General features: G+C 40.4%; 1 protein-coding gene across 1 annotated transcript; it reads left to right on the forward strand.

Annotated features, from left to right (window-relative positions):
• The first annotated feature begins 6,858 nt into the window (after positions 1-6,858).
• Positions 6,859-7,791, forward strand: LOC136175261 (olfactory receptor 5AR1-like). The gene has a single exon (XM_065945579.1). The coding sequence runs from the start codon at positions 6,859-6,861 to the stop codon at positions 7,789-7,791; it is 933 nt and encodes a 310-aa protein (XP_065801651.1).
• Positions 7,792-16,999: the final 9,208 nt, after the last annotated feature.

Genomic DNA, 16,999 nt, shown 5'->3' on the forward strand with positions numbered 1-16,999 from the left:
CTGACATTTGTATGCAGTACTTTCAGCATGTCATTGCACCCATTATCTTATCTAAGCCTCACCACAGTTCAGTGAGGGAGATAATCAAGAATAAGCCAATGAGTATTAAGAAGATTATCTTTTGTTAGCTGAGGTCAGTGAAGGATAGGAATGTCACAGCTAATCAGTGGTGAATGCTGGCTAGAACATAGGTCTCTTGATGCCACATTACTTGCTCCTCAAAACTACACTGCCTCTCTTCTGATTCAGATATTCAGCCTAGGTCCTTGTCCTTGGTCTAAACTTGCTGTTTGAACGTCACAGAAAGGCATCTTCAGCAGGTATTAAAAAGAAGGAATGGGTATTTTCATCTTCAACAAGAGTCTGTGAGAGTGCTTTTCCATCAGAAATAGCAGAAAGAATAAAATGCTCTAGAAACTTTGGTGTGTGTTAGGCACATAAAGAAAGGCAATGATGTGTAAAAATAATAAGTACTAAATTAGGTTAATCACTACCTATGATCTAAAAGTTCTGTGTTAAGTACTTTTCCTGAATGATTTTATTTAAATTCTGTGAGATAGGCAGTATTATAGTCCTCTTTTTGCACATGAGAAATGAGAGGTACAAAAGATTGGTAACTAGTGCTCAGAGTCCCAGAGATAGCCTATGGATGTCTAATTTATATCCAGTCAATGCAGTTTTCCTCTTAACATCTGAGGTCATTTATAAGGACCTTGTCAAAAATAGGTGTGAGCACTAATATATAGAGATGATATTGTAATTCTCAGAACTGTATTAATACATTAGAATCCATTTACCTACATTAGGAAAAAAATGTGTATATCTCCTAAAAAGAAAATATAATTATAGAGGCTGAAAGCTGTCTCTTTCAGAACTCACTCTCATTAGTCTTTTAGCAAAATACCATTCATTTTACATCTAGCATTGCAAATTACATGCTTCATTCTCTCTTCTTCCTTAGCAAATACTTTTCTTGTTTTTGTGAAATATACTCTTCCCCCTAGCTGAGAGTTTGCAGTCAACCATTTAGTCCAGATATTCTTTATCTGGGTTTTCAATTTCTAAGGGTTTGTGTAAATAGTAAGATTTCCTTAAAATGTTTAAAATGTTTAAAAAAGCATTAAAATGTTTAAAATGTTTTAAAATGTTTAAAAAAGCATTCAAGTCATATTAGTTATTCTCCTTAGTTTTCTCCTAAAGACTAACAAATTTTGTTTTGATAAAAATGGACAGAGCAGTTATCTAACATACTTTCTTAGCCATTCAGTATTCTTGGAACCTTGGGTCTGTGGGTCATTGGAGAAATTAGCAAGATTGTGAGTTTTTCTTCAGATCAGTAAACTACACGGGACACAACTTTAATGTTGTTTTTCCTTACCTTTCTTAATTGGTTAACTTCTACTTGATCCCTTTTCGTGTTCTTATCCAATGCCCACATTCACCATAAAAAGAAAATCAGGAGACAAGAAAACATAAAAACTTTTTAGAAAAGTGTCCTCTAATTGTTCCAGGTTAAGGAGTAGACACAGTTGTACAGGATTTCAGACACCAACCAGTAGAGACAAGAAAACTGAAACACTTATACCTTTCCTGTCACGAGAGAATCACTCACATTCAGCAGAGACTGAGTCCTTCTTGTTTTTACTTTTCCTTTAAGGTAAGAATCCCAATAAGTTAAAATGTAAAATATATTTCAACATATAGAATACATTGCTGCAGTATATTTGTAATACTGTTTGCAGCTATTTCCAGTTGGAGTCCCTAGACCAGAGTCTGGAATAAGCATCCTGACAGTTTAAATAGGGTATATTTCTTGTTTTTATGGCTCTGGGGACTGTGTTCCTCATGTCATCTCATTTTAATATACTTTTTTTTCCCCCTCTGTGACTAAGGGAATCACATGTCTCTTTCATGTTCCTCTCCTTTACCCTTGGGATATCTGGGGCTAAATAGAATGAGTTTTCTGATGAGGATTTCTAACCACTGTTTTGATTTTTTCTTTTTTTTTTTATTCATTGCTTCATTGCTATGTCAGACTTTCACTAGTTGCCATGAGCAGGGACTGCTCTCTCATTGCAGTAGGCAGTCTTCTCATGGTGGGTCTCTTGTTGCTGTGCACGGGCTCCGGCGTGTGGGCTTCAGTAGTTGTAGCTCAGGGACTCCAGGGTGCTCAGTACTGAGGCTTAGTAGCTCCAGTCCCAGGTCTTCCCCTTCCAGGGCATATGGGATCATCCCAGACCAGGGATCGAACCCATGTCCCCTGCACTGGCAGGCAGATTCCTAGTCACGGAAACACCAGGGAAGCGCCTCTAATCACCATTAAAAACCCTTTTACTGTCATCCCAGCAGTTAGTGGTCTGGTCCCCTGGGGATCATTAAAAATATCCACAAAAGAGCAGGTTAGTTCAATCTCTGATCTTGCCTTGTATAAGGGCTTTGGGTACATAGGGGAAATTATGCTACCTGAATCACGGTGATGGACTAATCAAAGGAGGTAAAGGGAGGGGGGAAGAACAAGGATTGACCTGACTTTCCATCCTGGCTGTCTGTCACTGATTGTGTGACTTTGGATAATCCATCAAACCTCTTTATATCTCAGCTTTTTTCATTTCTATATAGGAATACTGACACCCACCTCATAGATTGAATCTGTAGATAAGTGGATGAATGCATGTGAATTGTTACATCAAATACATATAGACAGCTGACTGATAAGCAAGAGTTTCCCCTATTCTGACTCTCTTCCTTACTGTCTAGAATAAGAAATAGTTATCAGCCTATATAGCCTAGATTGATGCTTACAAGTTTCCCATTGGCTAAATGTATCTTCCATATAAGAGATAAAGAGTCTGAAATAAATTGATCAACATATGATGATCATTTATATTGTCTATGTCACTTTGAGAAGATACCCCAATTAACTTCTCTCAGTACAATGTAATCAATATAATTTGCATTAAATGCTGGGGGACACAAAGACTTAAAAGATACATTGCTTTATCTCTAGCAATTCAGACAGTATTTGCATTATTTTGGTTAAATCTGAGCCTTTCCTTGGAGGGAAAATACAGTAGGCTCCTATCAACACAGAGTCTGAAACATAACTGGCAAACAGTGAAGTTTACTTAGTAAGTAAATAAATAGCCTTTCTCCAATGAATAGTGAATTTATTATTATACAGGAGTGTGGATGGAAGTTGGAAGGAAGATCACATGGCACTAAGAGATGAATGGTAAGGGATATATGGCTGAAAGGACCCGAGGTGAGAACACCGTGGTGGAAGGAGACCGCTGAACAACCCAGGAGTGATTAATCACAGACAGGACAGGGCTAGGTCCTAGTCGGCCCAAGCTGTGAAGCAGAAAGTCTCAAGGAGCTTCAGAATGAGAAAATAATTAATTTTTAAACCCAGTTTAAGAGTCATTCAAAGAGGCACCGGACAGGGACTTCCCTGGCAGTCCAGTGGATAAAAATCCTCCTTGCAATTCAGGGGACATGGGTTCAACTCCTGGTCAGGGACCTAGGATCATACATGCCCCAGAGCAACTAAGCCTACCCACCACAGCTGCTGGAACCAGCTGGCCTCAGCTACGGAGCCGATGTGCCACAGCTGGAGTCCATGCCTGCAAAGAAAGATCCCAAGTGAAGCAACGAGGATTCCACATGCTGCAACTAAGACCTGGTGCAGCCAAATAAATAAACATCTTAGAAAACAGACAGCATTTTATCTCCCTACTACCAAGATGAGAACCATCAGAAGTTAGGATGCGATGAGATCTCCATGGAGTTTTCTGAGAATTCACCTTGGAAATAAGAATGTGAGATTGGCACCATAAAAGAGAAACCACTGACAAGCTGTAATGCAGTTTTCATGGAGACCCATGGGGCTCCCAAGTCCAAAAACCAGCTGCCATTTATTCATCACAAAAGAGAAGTAATGCTGACTAGCGAAGGTATGACTTTTCCTCATATGACTTTTCTGATCGCAATTGTGGTACCATCAGAAGATTCAATTGACCAAATATGGAAATTACCCTGCAGAATCTCTGATGAATAAATGCTCAAAACATGTTAATTTTCTGCAGCCCATTTTTTTTTTTTTCCTTTCCCTATGCACTAGGCTCTCAATGGCAATCCACTTCAGTGTTCTTGCCTGGAGAACCCCAGGGACGGGGGAGCCTGGCAGGCTGCGGTCTATGGGATTGCACAGAGTCAGACACGACTGAAGTGACTTAGCTGCAATAGCAGCCTCAGGCTCTCAAAAAAGATCCGTTTCAAAAATTTGGGTTTTGTTGTTGTTGTTGTTAAATTTCAATCTCTCATTGCAGATTCTTTCAAATTAAATAGAGAACTAGAGTTTAAATATGAGAGGGTTGGATGGCTTCACTGACTCAAAGGACACGAGTCTGAGCAAACTCAGGGAGATATTGAAGGACAGGGAAGCCTGGCATGCTGCAGTCCAGGAGCCCGCAGAGTCAGACATGACTGAGTGACTAACCAGCAACAAAATATGGCCACTTTGTGGAGCATGGAAAGACTCATCCTCTTCGAAGTGACTTCAGGCATCAGTAAGCAGGGCTTTCTAAATTACGGTCAAAGTAATATCATGAAGGCCATTTGGGGGTTGTAAAAACAGTGCATGTAGTATTCATCATTGACTCAGTTAACACAACTAGAGAGGCTGAAAAAAAATTCCCATGTGTTTCCTTCTTTTATCATTAAAGTTGAAGGGAGAGAGAGTGAAATTCCATAGGGAAATACAGTTCATCAAATCTTTGAGTCTCCTGTGAGTGCAAACACCATTTCATCATATTTCCTCTGGGAGAAGGGATGACTCTGACACTTAAATACTTCCTGCAAGTAGAAGCAAAAGTGGGATGAGCAGATGGCTCAGGGGCACCAGGAGGGTGACCGCTTATCTTGGGATTCCTCTCCGAATATTTGTTCAGCATAACTGAGTAAGAGAAGAGGAGACATTGGACCTCTCCCCGAAAGGTAAGAAACAAACAAACACAAAACCACACACGTTAGTCCCATGTCCGTGTGTTTGGGGCTGAAAAGAAATATGAACTACTCAGAGTGGAGTGTTAGGCCACTCAGAGCTCCTTTGGGCATGGATTTCCTTGGCACCAGGTCCATGCCATCTTAAAGTTTACAAAAGAGATATACAGCACCACGGGTTTGACTTTTAGATGCCTCATTCTAAGTCAGAATTTAAACTGCTAGAATTGGAAATCTCCCTAGAGGTTGCATTCTCACTCCCATTCATTTTGCAGATAAGGAAGCTGCATCTCACAGCATTTCATCAAGTTCAAACAATTACTTTAGTTGATGGAGGTATTACTAGCAATCACACCAAGATTTAGCTTATTACGAATGTATGCAAGCTGTGTGCTAAGTCACTCCAGTTGTGTTTGACTCTCTGTGGCCCCATGGACTGTATCCAGCCAGGCTCCTCTGTCCAAGGGATTCTCTAGGCTAGAATACTGTAGTGGATGGCCATGCCCTCCTCTAGGGGATCTTCCAGAACCAGGGATTGAACCCGGGTCTCTTACATCTACCTGCATTGACGGGCAGGTTTTCTACCACTAGCACCACCCGGGATGTCCATTATGAATGACCACACCGCAGTGAAAGTTGCACTATACTACTCTCTTGTCTTTCTTGAGCAATAAACTAAATAGAGTAGATTCAGTCTGACTTCTTTCAGGTTTACATAGAGGGTGTTACTTATTTCTAAATTCATATTTTGGTTTAGATTGCTTTACTCTTGCCCACTCTCTTCTTAGAATTCTTTAATGGACCAGATATTCATAAAAACAGAAAGAAAGAAGCTTACCAATGCATGCTCCTGTGTGTTTATAGAGATGGATAACACTTTACCCGTTCTCCTAAGAGAGGAATCCTTGAATCTTAACTCTGAGTTGAAGCTGTTGGCTAGGCAATAAAATCATCCAAAGACACAGCAGTGTCATCATCCTGGTTATGCTCCATGACAAAATCCTGGGTGCTTCTAAAGATCAGAGAAACCAAAGAACTAATTCCATGCCCATGAATAATAGGCAAGACAGGAAAGAAAGAAAGGTGGGCACAAAAATAAAGATCTATAACTTCCATCAAATCATATATACACAGAAGGTGACAAAGTAAAGTAGATTCTAGACTGAGGGCCAGCTCTGCCACTTACTGGCTCTTGACTGTATGGAAGCTATTTAGTATCTAGCCTTGCTCTTTTCAGACGCAAGATGGAGATAATGTTGACACCTATTTCATAGAGCTGTGATGAGGAGGAAATTACATAATGTGTGGAATAAATGAAAATTCTGGCGTACAGTTAGCATTCTGGCCTTCTAAAAATTATTATTATTCACTGCTTTATCTTATATTGCTCACCCTCTGCTCCAAGTATTTCACTTTCTGTGTATGTGTTTGTGTGTGGGGAGTGGGGTGGTGTGATGTGTTATATACTGAGACCCTGGGATCTTTTTGTGTGTGTTTGTGTGCCTATCTGCAATGAGAGTTAATGTTTGTTGTCTGCTTTGTTTTAGAAAGAAGGGGCACTCAAAACTATTCCTTACTAATTAATTAGGCATATATTCACACCAATCAGGTCAAATATTTGGTACTATATGGTAAATGACCTCAGAACACCAAGGTCTTTGGAGAAGAAGATTTGCCATCCCCAAGACATTAACATCTTCTCCTATGTTGACTGAGCTCCTGCAGAAAACCCATGGCCATCACCTTCCCCAAAGTCATTTGATTTGCCCTGTGGATCACTGAATCGAATTGCTGGGAGAATTTTTAAGAATCACCTCAAACAATAAGCCAAATCCAGACACACATAAAATTGAAAAGATGGGTAGAGAAAACCACTCAGTGGTGACTGAGTTTATCCTTATGGGCATCACTCAAGACCCTCAGCTGCAGATCATCTTTTTTGTGGTCTTCCTCTTGGTCTACCTGGTCGATGTAGTGGGGAATGTCGGGATGATTATCCTGATCATAGCAGACACTCAGCTTCACACACCCATGTACTTTTTCCTCTGCAACCTCTCTTTTGTCGACCTGGGCTACTCCTCAGCCATTGCCCCCAGGATGCTGGCTGACCTCCTGACAAAGCGCAACGTCATCTCTTTTTCCAGCTGTGCCACCCAGTTCGCGTTTTTCGTAGGCTTTGTGGATGCCGAGTGCTATGTCCTGGCTGCCATGGCCTATGACCGCTTCGTGGCCATCTGCCGACCCCTCCACTACAGTGCACTCATGTCCAAGCGGGTCTGCCTGGCTCTCGTGCTGGGCTCCTACCTGGCCGGCTTGGTGAGTTTAGGGGCCCACACTTCCCTCACTTTCAGTCTGAGTTACTGTGGTTCCAACATCATCAACCACTTCTTCTGTGAAATCCCACCGCTCTTAGCCCTCTCTTGCTCGGACACCCACGTCAGCGAGATCTTGCTCTTCAGTCTCTGTGGCTTCATTGAATTCAGCACCATCCTCATCATCTTTATCTCCTATGCCTTCATCCTCGTCGCAATTATCAGAATGCGCTCCGCTGCAGGCCGCCTGAAGGCTTTCTCCACCTGCGGCTCTCACCTCACTGGCGTCACGCTTTTCTACGGCACAGTCATGTTTATGTACCTGCGGCCAACGTCCAGCTACTCCCTGGATCAAGACAAATGGGCCTCTGTGTTCTACACTGTTATCATCCCCATGCTGAATCCCTTGATCTACAGTTTACGGAACAAGGATGTCAAGGCTGCTCTCAGGAAAATAACTGGAAAGAAACCTCAATAATATTAACAACAAAAATGAAAAAAAATAGCAACACAGGTAAATTATAGTGGTAGAAGGATGTGGCAGGAAGTAAAAAATGCTAGTAGCTTTCCCATAAATGCTACAAGTTACCAACTACTTGCTGAGACAATCTTCTATTTTTTTTTTTTAAATTGAGGTATAGTTGATGTGCCATTTTGCATGTTTCCATGTATAGCATACTGACTCCAAAATTTTAAATATTATACCTCACTTATAGTTATTATAAAATACCACTTATATTCCTTTCACTGTACAAGATATTCTTGTTGCTTATTTATTTTGTATATTTGTTATATTGACTAGTTGGTTTTGTTTTGTTAGATTCTACCTATAAGAGATATCATGCATTATTTGTCTTTCTCTGTCTGACTTAATTCACTAAGCATTATACCCTCCAAGTCAATCTTAAGTTCCGAAGGACTTTCAGTAATCTTTAACTCTATGATCTAAAGCAAAGATAAACTAATATTTTTGAAAATCAAGCTGAGAAAGATCCATTAGTTTTTTTTTTTTTGTTATTGTTGTTTCTTTTTAATTCTTATTGGAAGATAGATCATTTTCAATGTTGTGTAAGTTTCAGGTATACATTAAAGTGAATCTGATATACATATATCCACTCTTCTTTAGATTCTTTTCCCATATAGGTCATTACAGAGTATTGAGCAGACTTCCTGATGCTAATTATCTATTTTATATATACTGATGTGTATGTCTGGAGAAGGCAATGGCAACCCACTCCAGTACTCTTGCCTGGAAAATCCCATGGACAGAGGAGCCTGGTGGGCCGCTGTCTATGGGGTCGCACAGAGTCGGACACAAGTGAAGCGACTTAGTAGCAGCAGTGTGTATGTCAATTCCAATCTTCCAGTTTATCCCTCCCTCACATTAACTGCTGACATGCATGTTTTTTTGTTTGTTTGTTTGTTCCTGTTTTTGAGATTGGCTCACAGGTTGATTAGGAATGGAGACAGGACATGAAAGAGGAAATAAATAACCACTCTAAAGAATATTTTTTTTCAGAGTCATGAAGAATGATAGATTCAAATGTTGAAATTTTCTCTACTGTGAAAGAAAACTTAGCTAAATACATGAGGAATGGGGCTGATGTGAAGGATGACTTAACTCATCCCAGGATCCTTTCACTCATATATTCAGCAAAACCTTGTAAATGCTAGATATGTGCCTCTGGAGGATACAAACATGAGACACAGACGTGCCAAGGACAGGAGTTTGCTGTGCTTCCAGAGAGAGTTTACTGTGCTTTCTCTCTCTGAAACTCCTGCCACCAATGAAATCAGGAGCTATGCGAAGGGAAAGATTGACGGCAGGAGGAGAAGGGGGTGACAGGGTGAGATGGTTGCATGGCATCATCAACCCAATGGACATAAGTTTGAGCAAACTCCGGGAGACAGTGAAGGGGAGGGAAGCCCTGCACACTTCAGTTCATGGGGTCCCAAAGAGTTGGACACGGCTGAGCAACTGAACATCAATGCAAAGCCCAAGAATAAGAGCTGGAGACTCAGGCTCTGCTAACTAGGTTTGTGAGTATTGACAAGATTTTTTTTTCTGTCCTCAGTTTTCCCTGATGCCAAGTGGTTGGTTTCACCTAATAATCACTGGTACCCTATGACCTCTTCTGCTTAATATTGAAAAGGGTAGACATCTGAGTTTGGTCAACCTCACATATCTCCATCCTTTCAGTACTCAGAGAAGCTCTAGGATACAGTTTGGATCAATCCCTAAGGCTAATTTTAGCAAGACTGTAATGTCCAGCTCTCATCCTTAATTTTCCCTCTGCCTCCCTTTCCCTCTCTTCTAATTGTAAGTAAACTCTAGCCTCTTGGGGGGGCCAGGAGTCTTCATGTTTTCCACCATCATCCCAAGGCCCTTATCAAAGAAGAGTTCCATTAACTCTGACATATCAATGACTGACGATAGAGGAGGATACAACTTCTCTTTGTGTGTTCCCAATGCTATGGTGTGGGTGCACGCGTGTGTCCAGTTCTTTGTGATTCCATGGACTGTAGCCCTCCAGGTTCCTCTGTCCATGGAGTCATCCCAGCAACAATACTGTAGCGGGTTGCCACTTCCTACTCCAGGGGATCTTCCCAACACAGGGATCGAAGCCCCATCTCTTGCATCTCCTGCATTGGCAGGCAGATTCTTTATTACCACTGTGCCACCTGGGAAGTGGAGAAGGGAATGGCAACCTACTCCAGTATTCTTGCTTGGAGAAGTCCATGGACAGAGGAGCCTGGTGACTACAGGCCAAGGGAGTCCCAAAAAGTCAGACACAACTGAGTGACTGAGCACCTGGGAAGCCTACAAACCTTGAATTAGAAAGCAAGAGTGCTAGTATCAGGATCGGGTAAAGACAGACACTGCGATCTAAGGACACCTAAGTTTTTCTCAGATATGTTGAAAGTCCATCACATCATCCATTTCAAATACTTACAATGTTTCTATCTCAGCTCTTCCTCCAGTCCAATATAGTGAAAGGTCAGGGAAACACAATGGTTGCCTTAAAATATAGAGCATCCCCACTCATCATGAAAAGCATCAGAGAGTTTTAGGGATAGAAGCCTCAGAATTTACCAGTCTTTCTAATGGGTGTCATTATATATGACTTGAAATTGGTCTGTTTCAAAATCACTCAATCATATCATGAGTTCTTAAAATATCCCTGGTGTCACATTATGGAGGAAACTACAGGGGTTAATACACAGATGTAGAGTTGGGAGAAGGAAATGGCAACCCACTCCAGTGTTCTTGCCTGGAGAATCCCAGGGGTGGGAGCCTGGTGGGCTGCCGTCTATGGGGCCGCACAGAATCAGACACGACTGACGCGACTTAGCTGCAGCAGCAGCAGCAGCAGAGTTGGCAGTCCTGAAACAGTCCAGAGATGTAGCCTTATGTTTTAAGTGTTTTTGTTTTTATTTTTAATAATCCAATGAATAATCCTATATGCTATGTCAAAAATAAAAAAATGGGGCTTTCCTTTCCCATTAACTACAAACCAAGTAGTATATGTCATAATTTTTTAAAAAGAAAAGAACAGTAGCTTCACCACCAGAAAGATCTCTGAATATCATTTCTATGCCTCAAATCAATATTCAGTGACTTTGCTATTAAAGGATTACCTTTTTTTTTTCTCTTTCTTAATTGATAGTTGTATCCAGTCAGTAAATGAATCACTTTAAATTTCTTTAGGTTCCTACAACAATGAATAGTGGTAAGCATTATTCCTATTTTAAAGAGGATAAAACCAAAATTCAGAAAGATCAATAAACTTGTCGAATGTAAGTAACAGAGTCAAAAGTTGATCCAGGGGCTCTGCTTTCCACTCTGACCAATGGCAAAGATTCAGGCTTTGTAGTATTTGAAAATAGTCCTCATATAGGTTCTACTATTTCTTTCTAAGACTTTGGACAACTTAATACATCTCTATAAGCCTACATTTCTTTACCTACTAAATGGGAATAATAATGCTTACTTTGTTGGCATTTGTCCAAAAATATGCGGTGATCTCTATTAAAAATATGTCCCATAAATATATTTAATAAACATAAATTCCTCCTATTTTTGCTTCATTTATATCTTAACTGAGAATATCACTGTAACTGTGATGCAGTTAAGGAGGAAACTAATTTTTTCCATGTAATTGGTGGTTGAAGCATTATATCAACTTATAATGGAAAGAGAAAAGTGGATAGAAGTTGGATCACCTTAGTCTTAGTCAGTCCCACCAATAATCATGTCAGATAAATCCTGCAATGTCTCTGTACTGTAGTCTCTTCAACAATAAAGTGAAGGCATTATTTACACTTCACCTATCCTATTAGTTTGCTCAAATAAGTATACATAAATGTCTGGTGTTTACAAAGGCTTGAATTATCTTTCATACATTAAAAACTTTATCCATCAATACAATCATAATAAAGGTAAGTATTTTGATTTTGATCATATTATCTACAATAGACTACAAAATCCTTTTGAACGGCTATTCCCTTTAATCAACAAAGAACTGGTAAACACCATATTAAGAGCAACTAAAGATAAAAACTGATGCAGGAGAGATTAATACAGAAGATGTCAGAGTGAGATAAAGCTGAGGCTAAATTCAGATTATCCACTCTCAAGCTATAAAAGCTCAGGTGAGATTATTTTTTTTTAACAATTGGTGCTTAAATCTATCTATCTGTCTATCTATCATTTCTGACTTCACCTAGTTGACATTCATCAGTTCAGTTCAGTTGCTCAGTCATGTCTGACTCTTTGAGAATCCATGGACTGTTACATGCCAGGTTCCTCTGTCCATGGGATTCTCCAGGCAAGAATGCTGGAGTGGGTTGCCATGCCCTGCTCCAGGGGATCTTTCCCACCCAGGGATCGAACCTGTGTCTCTTATACTCCTGCATCTTTACCACTAGTGCCACTTGGGAAGCCCCTTAGAGAGGATACCAGGCATAATTAGGGTCTAAGATTCCTCATCCTATCTCATAGTTACCCCATTCCCTAGCATGGAAACTGTAAAACTGCCAAAGTCTTTTGCTTAGTATTCTCAGTCCTCTTCCTTAAACCCCTTCTCTGATATTGTTTCTCCCTGCTTGTTTTGTGTCAAAATTCTCCTATAAAGTTATTTCTTGAATGGCCTTCACATTTTTCTACCTCTGTATTCTTCCCAGCTCTCTACTCCTTCCATGTCTACTTCCTGCTTCTCTAATAGTATGAACTCCACGCCTCGGAATATTCAAACTTGTCTGTTCCTTAAAGGACCAGCTTACATACCACTCTCCAAGAAGCCATAATTCTCTGATCTACGGAACTGCTTAAAAAAACCCTGCTGCTGCTAAGTCGCTTGAGTCGTGTCCGACTCTGTGCGACCCCATAGACGGCAGCCCACCAGGCTCCCGCCCCTGGGATTCTCCAGGCAAGAACACTGGAGCGGGTTGCCATTTCCTTCTCCAATGCATGAAAGTGAAAGTGAAGTCGCTCAGTCCTGTCCGACTCTCTGCGATCCCATGGACTGCAGCCCACCAGGCTCCCCCATCCCTGGGATTCTCCAGGCAAGAGCACTGGAGTGGGGTGCCATTGCCTTCTCCGAAGAAACCCTACTCTTCTGCATAGCAAATCCTTTAATTGATAAGTTGCACCCGTGGATGTGAGAGTTATGCACATATGTGTATAAATGCCTTGAAACACAAACACTGTATAAAATGTGCTTGGGTGTTGCCATGGCAATAGAAACCTCATAATGGACGCTGAGAAACTTTATGAAAACAGTGGAGTGAGTTGACATATTTGATGCCTAGACCGCTTCAAACAGCCAAGCTCCGAATCTAAGCAACCGCTTGAGGTGCTCTGAAAACAGCTGTTCTGATATCTTTGTATTTAACTCTGCTAGATCCAGTGCTGGTGAAACAAGCCTCTTCACCAGACCTGGCTTCTGGAGACAGGAATAGGAGCCCATAATGAAATCAGTGCTATGAATGCCATCCACAGATGACACCTGAAATTCAGCATTTTCAGCTTCATCTTAGGTATTTGCTTTGACATCCCGCCTCTCAGAAGTACGAGAAAGTGTTAGTCACTCAGTCGAGTCTGACTCTTTGTGACTCTGAGGACTGTAGCCCACCAGGACCCTCCGTCCATGGGATTCTCCAGGCAAGAATACAGAAGGGGGTTGCCATGCCCTCCTCCATGGGATCTTCCCAACCCAGGGATGGAATCCAGGTCTCCCGCCTTGCAGGTGGTTTATTATCTGAGCCACCAGGGAAGCCCAAAAAAAAGGGAGTGGGTAGCCTATTCCTTCTCCCAGGGACCTACCCGACCCAGGAATCAAACTGGGGTCCTCTGCGATGCAGGTGGATTCTTTACCAGCTGGGCTACCAGGGAAACCCCTTAGAACTACAAGTTACATTGAACTCGATTATACCTTAAAATTTCTTGCTTCTAGTCCTATGCATCAGATAAAACTAACCCACCTAGAAAACACATGCTTCTGTTTTATGTCACAAATCAGTTATTACTTTTTCTAGGACTCACTCCTGAAATCACCTTCCAGATTTTTCCCATCTGTAAAATGGTACCAATAATACCTACAACATGGAGTTTTTGTGAGAACAAAGCAAGATAATATTACCAATACCAGTTGTCCCTTTGTTTGAGAGTTTTATTTATTTATTTATTTGCCTACTATCTTGGAGTAAATATTTATTGTGCAAACTTTTACTCTCAAAAATGCCCTAATTCAGATATTAAAATATAAAAATATCCCAAGTAGTGTATTTAAGCATTTTGGGTCTTAATTAATGGCAGCAGTCCTTTCTGCTAGAAAAGCACTGCACATATAATTTTTCTATAACATTGAAACACATACTCTTTTTATATGAAGCAGGTGGTGCCAGTGGTAAAGACCCAGCTGCTAATGCAGGAAACACAAGAGATCCAGGTTCAACCCCTGGGAGGGGACAGTCCCCTAGAGTAGAGAATGGCAACCCTCTCCAGTATTCTTGCCTGGAAAATGTCATGGGCTGAGGAGTCCGGTGGGCTTCAGTCCAGGGGACCACAAAGAGTCAGACAAGACTGAGCACGGGGAGTTTTCTTGGCAGACTGTGAAACTTTCGGGTAGTCTCTTTTCAACCTCAAGTCCTGTGACATAACAAGGTTGAGCTGGTGTCTTCTATGCCGTTTTTGCATTGGCAAGCAGGTTCTTTACCCCCAGAGCCAGCTGGGGGCCCAAAGGCATGCTGATGTGCTCTTACATAGTAGAGCTGGGAAGAGAGCTAACTTCAACTGGCCCCTAGTCCAGTATTCTGCAAAGAGGGAAATTACAGCATTGTAGAAAATGATAAGTATAATTAGAATTGAGAAGAGGTTTGAGAATTAAGAAGACCTCTATGAAGATCTGGTACATGGCTGTATTCAATCTGATATTTTTGGTTAAATTGATAAGTCAAGATTCAGACAGTATTGTGTTGTGAAGGTTTGATGAAAGCCCCCCATTGCCTGTGGTTCATGGAGAGCTGAACCAGTGAAAGTTCAAATGGGCCAAAAAGGTACTACTGATGTTTAAGGGAAGGAAAACAGCAAATAGATGATGTCAAAGAAGCAATTCAACTTTCAGATGATTTTGGAATAGACATACTGATAACAAACAATTTGTTTCCCTGTGACTTTTCTCCTTTTCAGCATTTTACAACCCACAGGCTTTCTAACAGTAACGTTAAATTAATTCTGTTCTCTTACAGGGCAAAGATACCTATTGAGAAAGCTGGTACCATGTTGTATGATGCATGATAGCAGTGTTTCTGTACCTACACTGATTGCATTATTGTTCTTAAAATTAATGCAGCATGTCCAAAAAGTGAAAACCGTTTCAGAAGAAATTTTGGCAGGTTTATAATATATACACTTTAAAATTATTTTATAACAAATATCTTCTAGAGAGATGAGAGATATCTAGATAAAGATAAAGAGAACATTGATTTTTTTTCCTTTTTAATAAATTTATTTATTTTTGGTTGCACAGCATATGGGATCTTAGTTCCTCAACCAGGGATTAAACCCATGCCCCCTGCATTGGAATTGCAAAGTCTTAAATAAAAAGGCCCTGCTTTTAATTTTTTAAAACATTCTTTAAACCAGTGATGTTTCCTTTACCTGTTTAACCAGAGATAGTCCTTTTTTTTAATTGTGTACATACAACCTTTGTATTCAATTAAAATAAATGGTTGCATTAATTATTGGACATCTGTAAAACAGAAATTGCCTTCTTTTTATTTTATTCTAAATTGTGAAATAAGCAAGTGATAAAATTTTAGAAACCACTACGTCTGTACTCAAAGGTCATCCTTAAGCTTTTGTTTGTTTATTTGTTTTTGCTATTCTCTTAATTTAAGGAATGATTCTTTTCTAAAAACATCAACGGTTGAAAAGTTTCAAAACGCAGGAATCGTTTCCACACATTTGTGATACACACATGTATATCTGTCTGCTATACAGCATTCAGAAAAACCTTTCAAAACTATCTGTGTCATATCACCCTTCTTGATAATACTTATGTATTTCTAAGAATAAATTCCTACTCCTTACCACAATCAGCTTAGTCCTGCATGGTCTGGCTATTGTCTGCTCACCACACACCTCCTGCTTCTCACTAGTTTTCTTTATCCCCTCAGATAGAGAAAGCTGTCTCCAGGCTTTGCCACAAACCCCCTTTACATAGAAAATGCTTCTCAATGTGACTGCTTCTCCTTCCAATCTCTGCACGCAGCTGGTCTGTCACTGCCCGTTGGTCAGTCGTTACCCTATTCCATTTATCATAATTTGCTGATGTAAAAGTCCATATTGTATGTATACTATAAATATTTATGTATACATAAGGAAAGGACATATTTCTCTTTTATTTAGCATTATTTTCTATAGTCATTCAATACTACATAGTGAATGAATGAGTTTATTCCCTCATTCACATTTGACCAAATCTTCTGCTTCTGACCATCGCTCTCCTCCTGTTCACACAATCAGACTAGGACCACCAGGAATGAGCCTGTAGTCAGATAAAATCAGACTTATTGATCCCCTGTAAAGAGGAATACCACACACCAAGATTTAGGGGAAAGGGTAGGGTTAAACTAAATGTTACATGAGGAAATATTTGATAGATTCATTTCACAACAGGGCTGTGTGTAACAAGGTCAAAATCAGGTCTAAACCACAAAGTAGCCGCAGGGTCTTGGTTACTCGGAAACTACAAAATTAAAATAGATGTGAACTGAACCCTTCTCTGAAGTTCTGCATCTGAGTTAAAAATTGAGAATTCTTCCTTCAAGGCCCTTTACATACTTCATGTATAGTTAAGATAGCCAAAGTTAAGAAAATTCACCTGATTGATATGATTTAAAGAAATCACTTACAGAGAGTCTATGGTTTTGGAGAAGCAAGATTTTTCAGGGAGTAAGAAAAGAGTAGTCACTCAGTAAAGGGTGTTGCTTTGACACATGAAAGCTGTGGTCTGTCCCTGAGGGAGCCATGAGGCTTGCTGAGTTTGCAGCTGGAATGGTGTGCCTTTTATGAGTTGGCAGGGCAGATATTGACCGCAGAGCTACTTTTCACTCTATCACTTCATACTCAGAAGTCTGTCATCTTATATTAAGAGCTGCCATGGTGTCCCATTGAGGGCTCT

This window comes from Muntiacus reevesi, chromosome 9, assembly GCF_963930625.1.
Source record: "Muntiacus reevesi chromosome 9, mMunRee1.1, whole genome shotgun sequence".
Classification (NCBI taxonomy): Eukaryota; Metazoa; Chordata; class Mammalia; order Artiodactyla; family Cervidae; genus Muntiacus; species Muntiacus reevesi.

Bases quoted from the DNA above. Each gene is read 5' to 3' on its own strand.
- LOC136175261 (XM_065945579.1), top strand. From the start codon at position 6,859: ATGGGTAGAGAAAACCACTCAGTGGTGACTGAGTTTATCCTTATGGGC.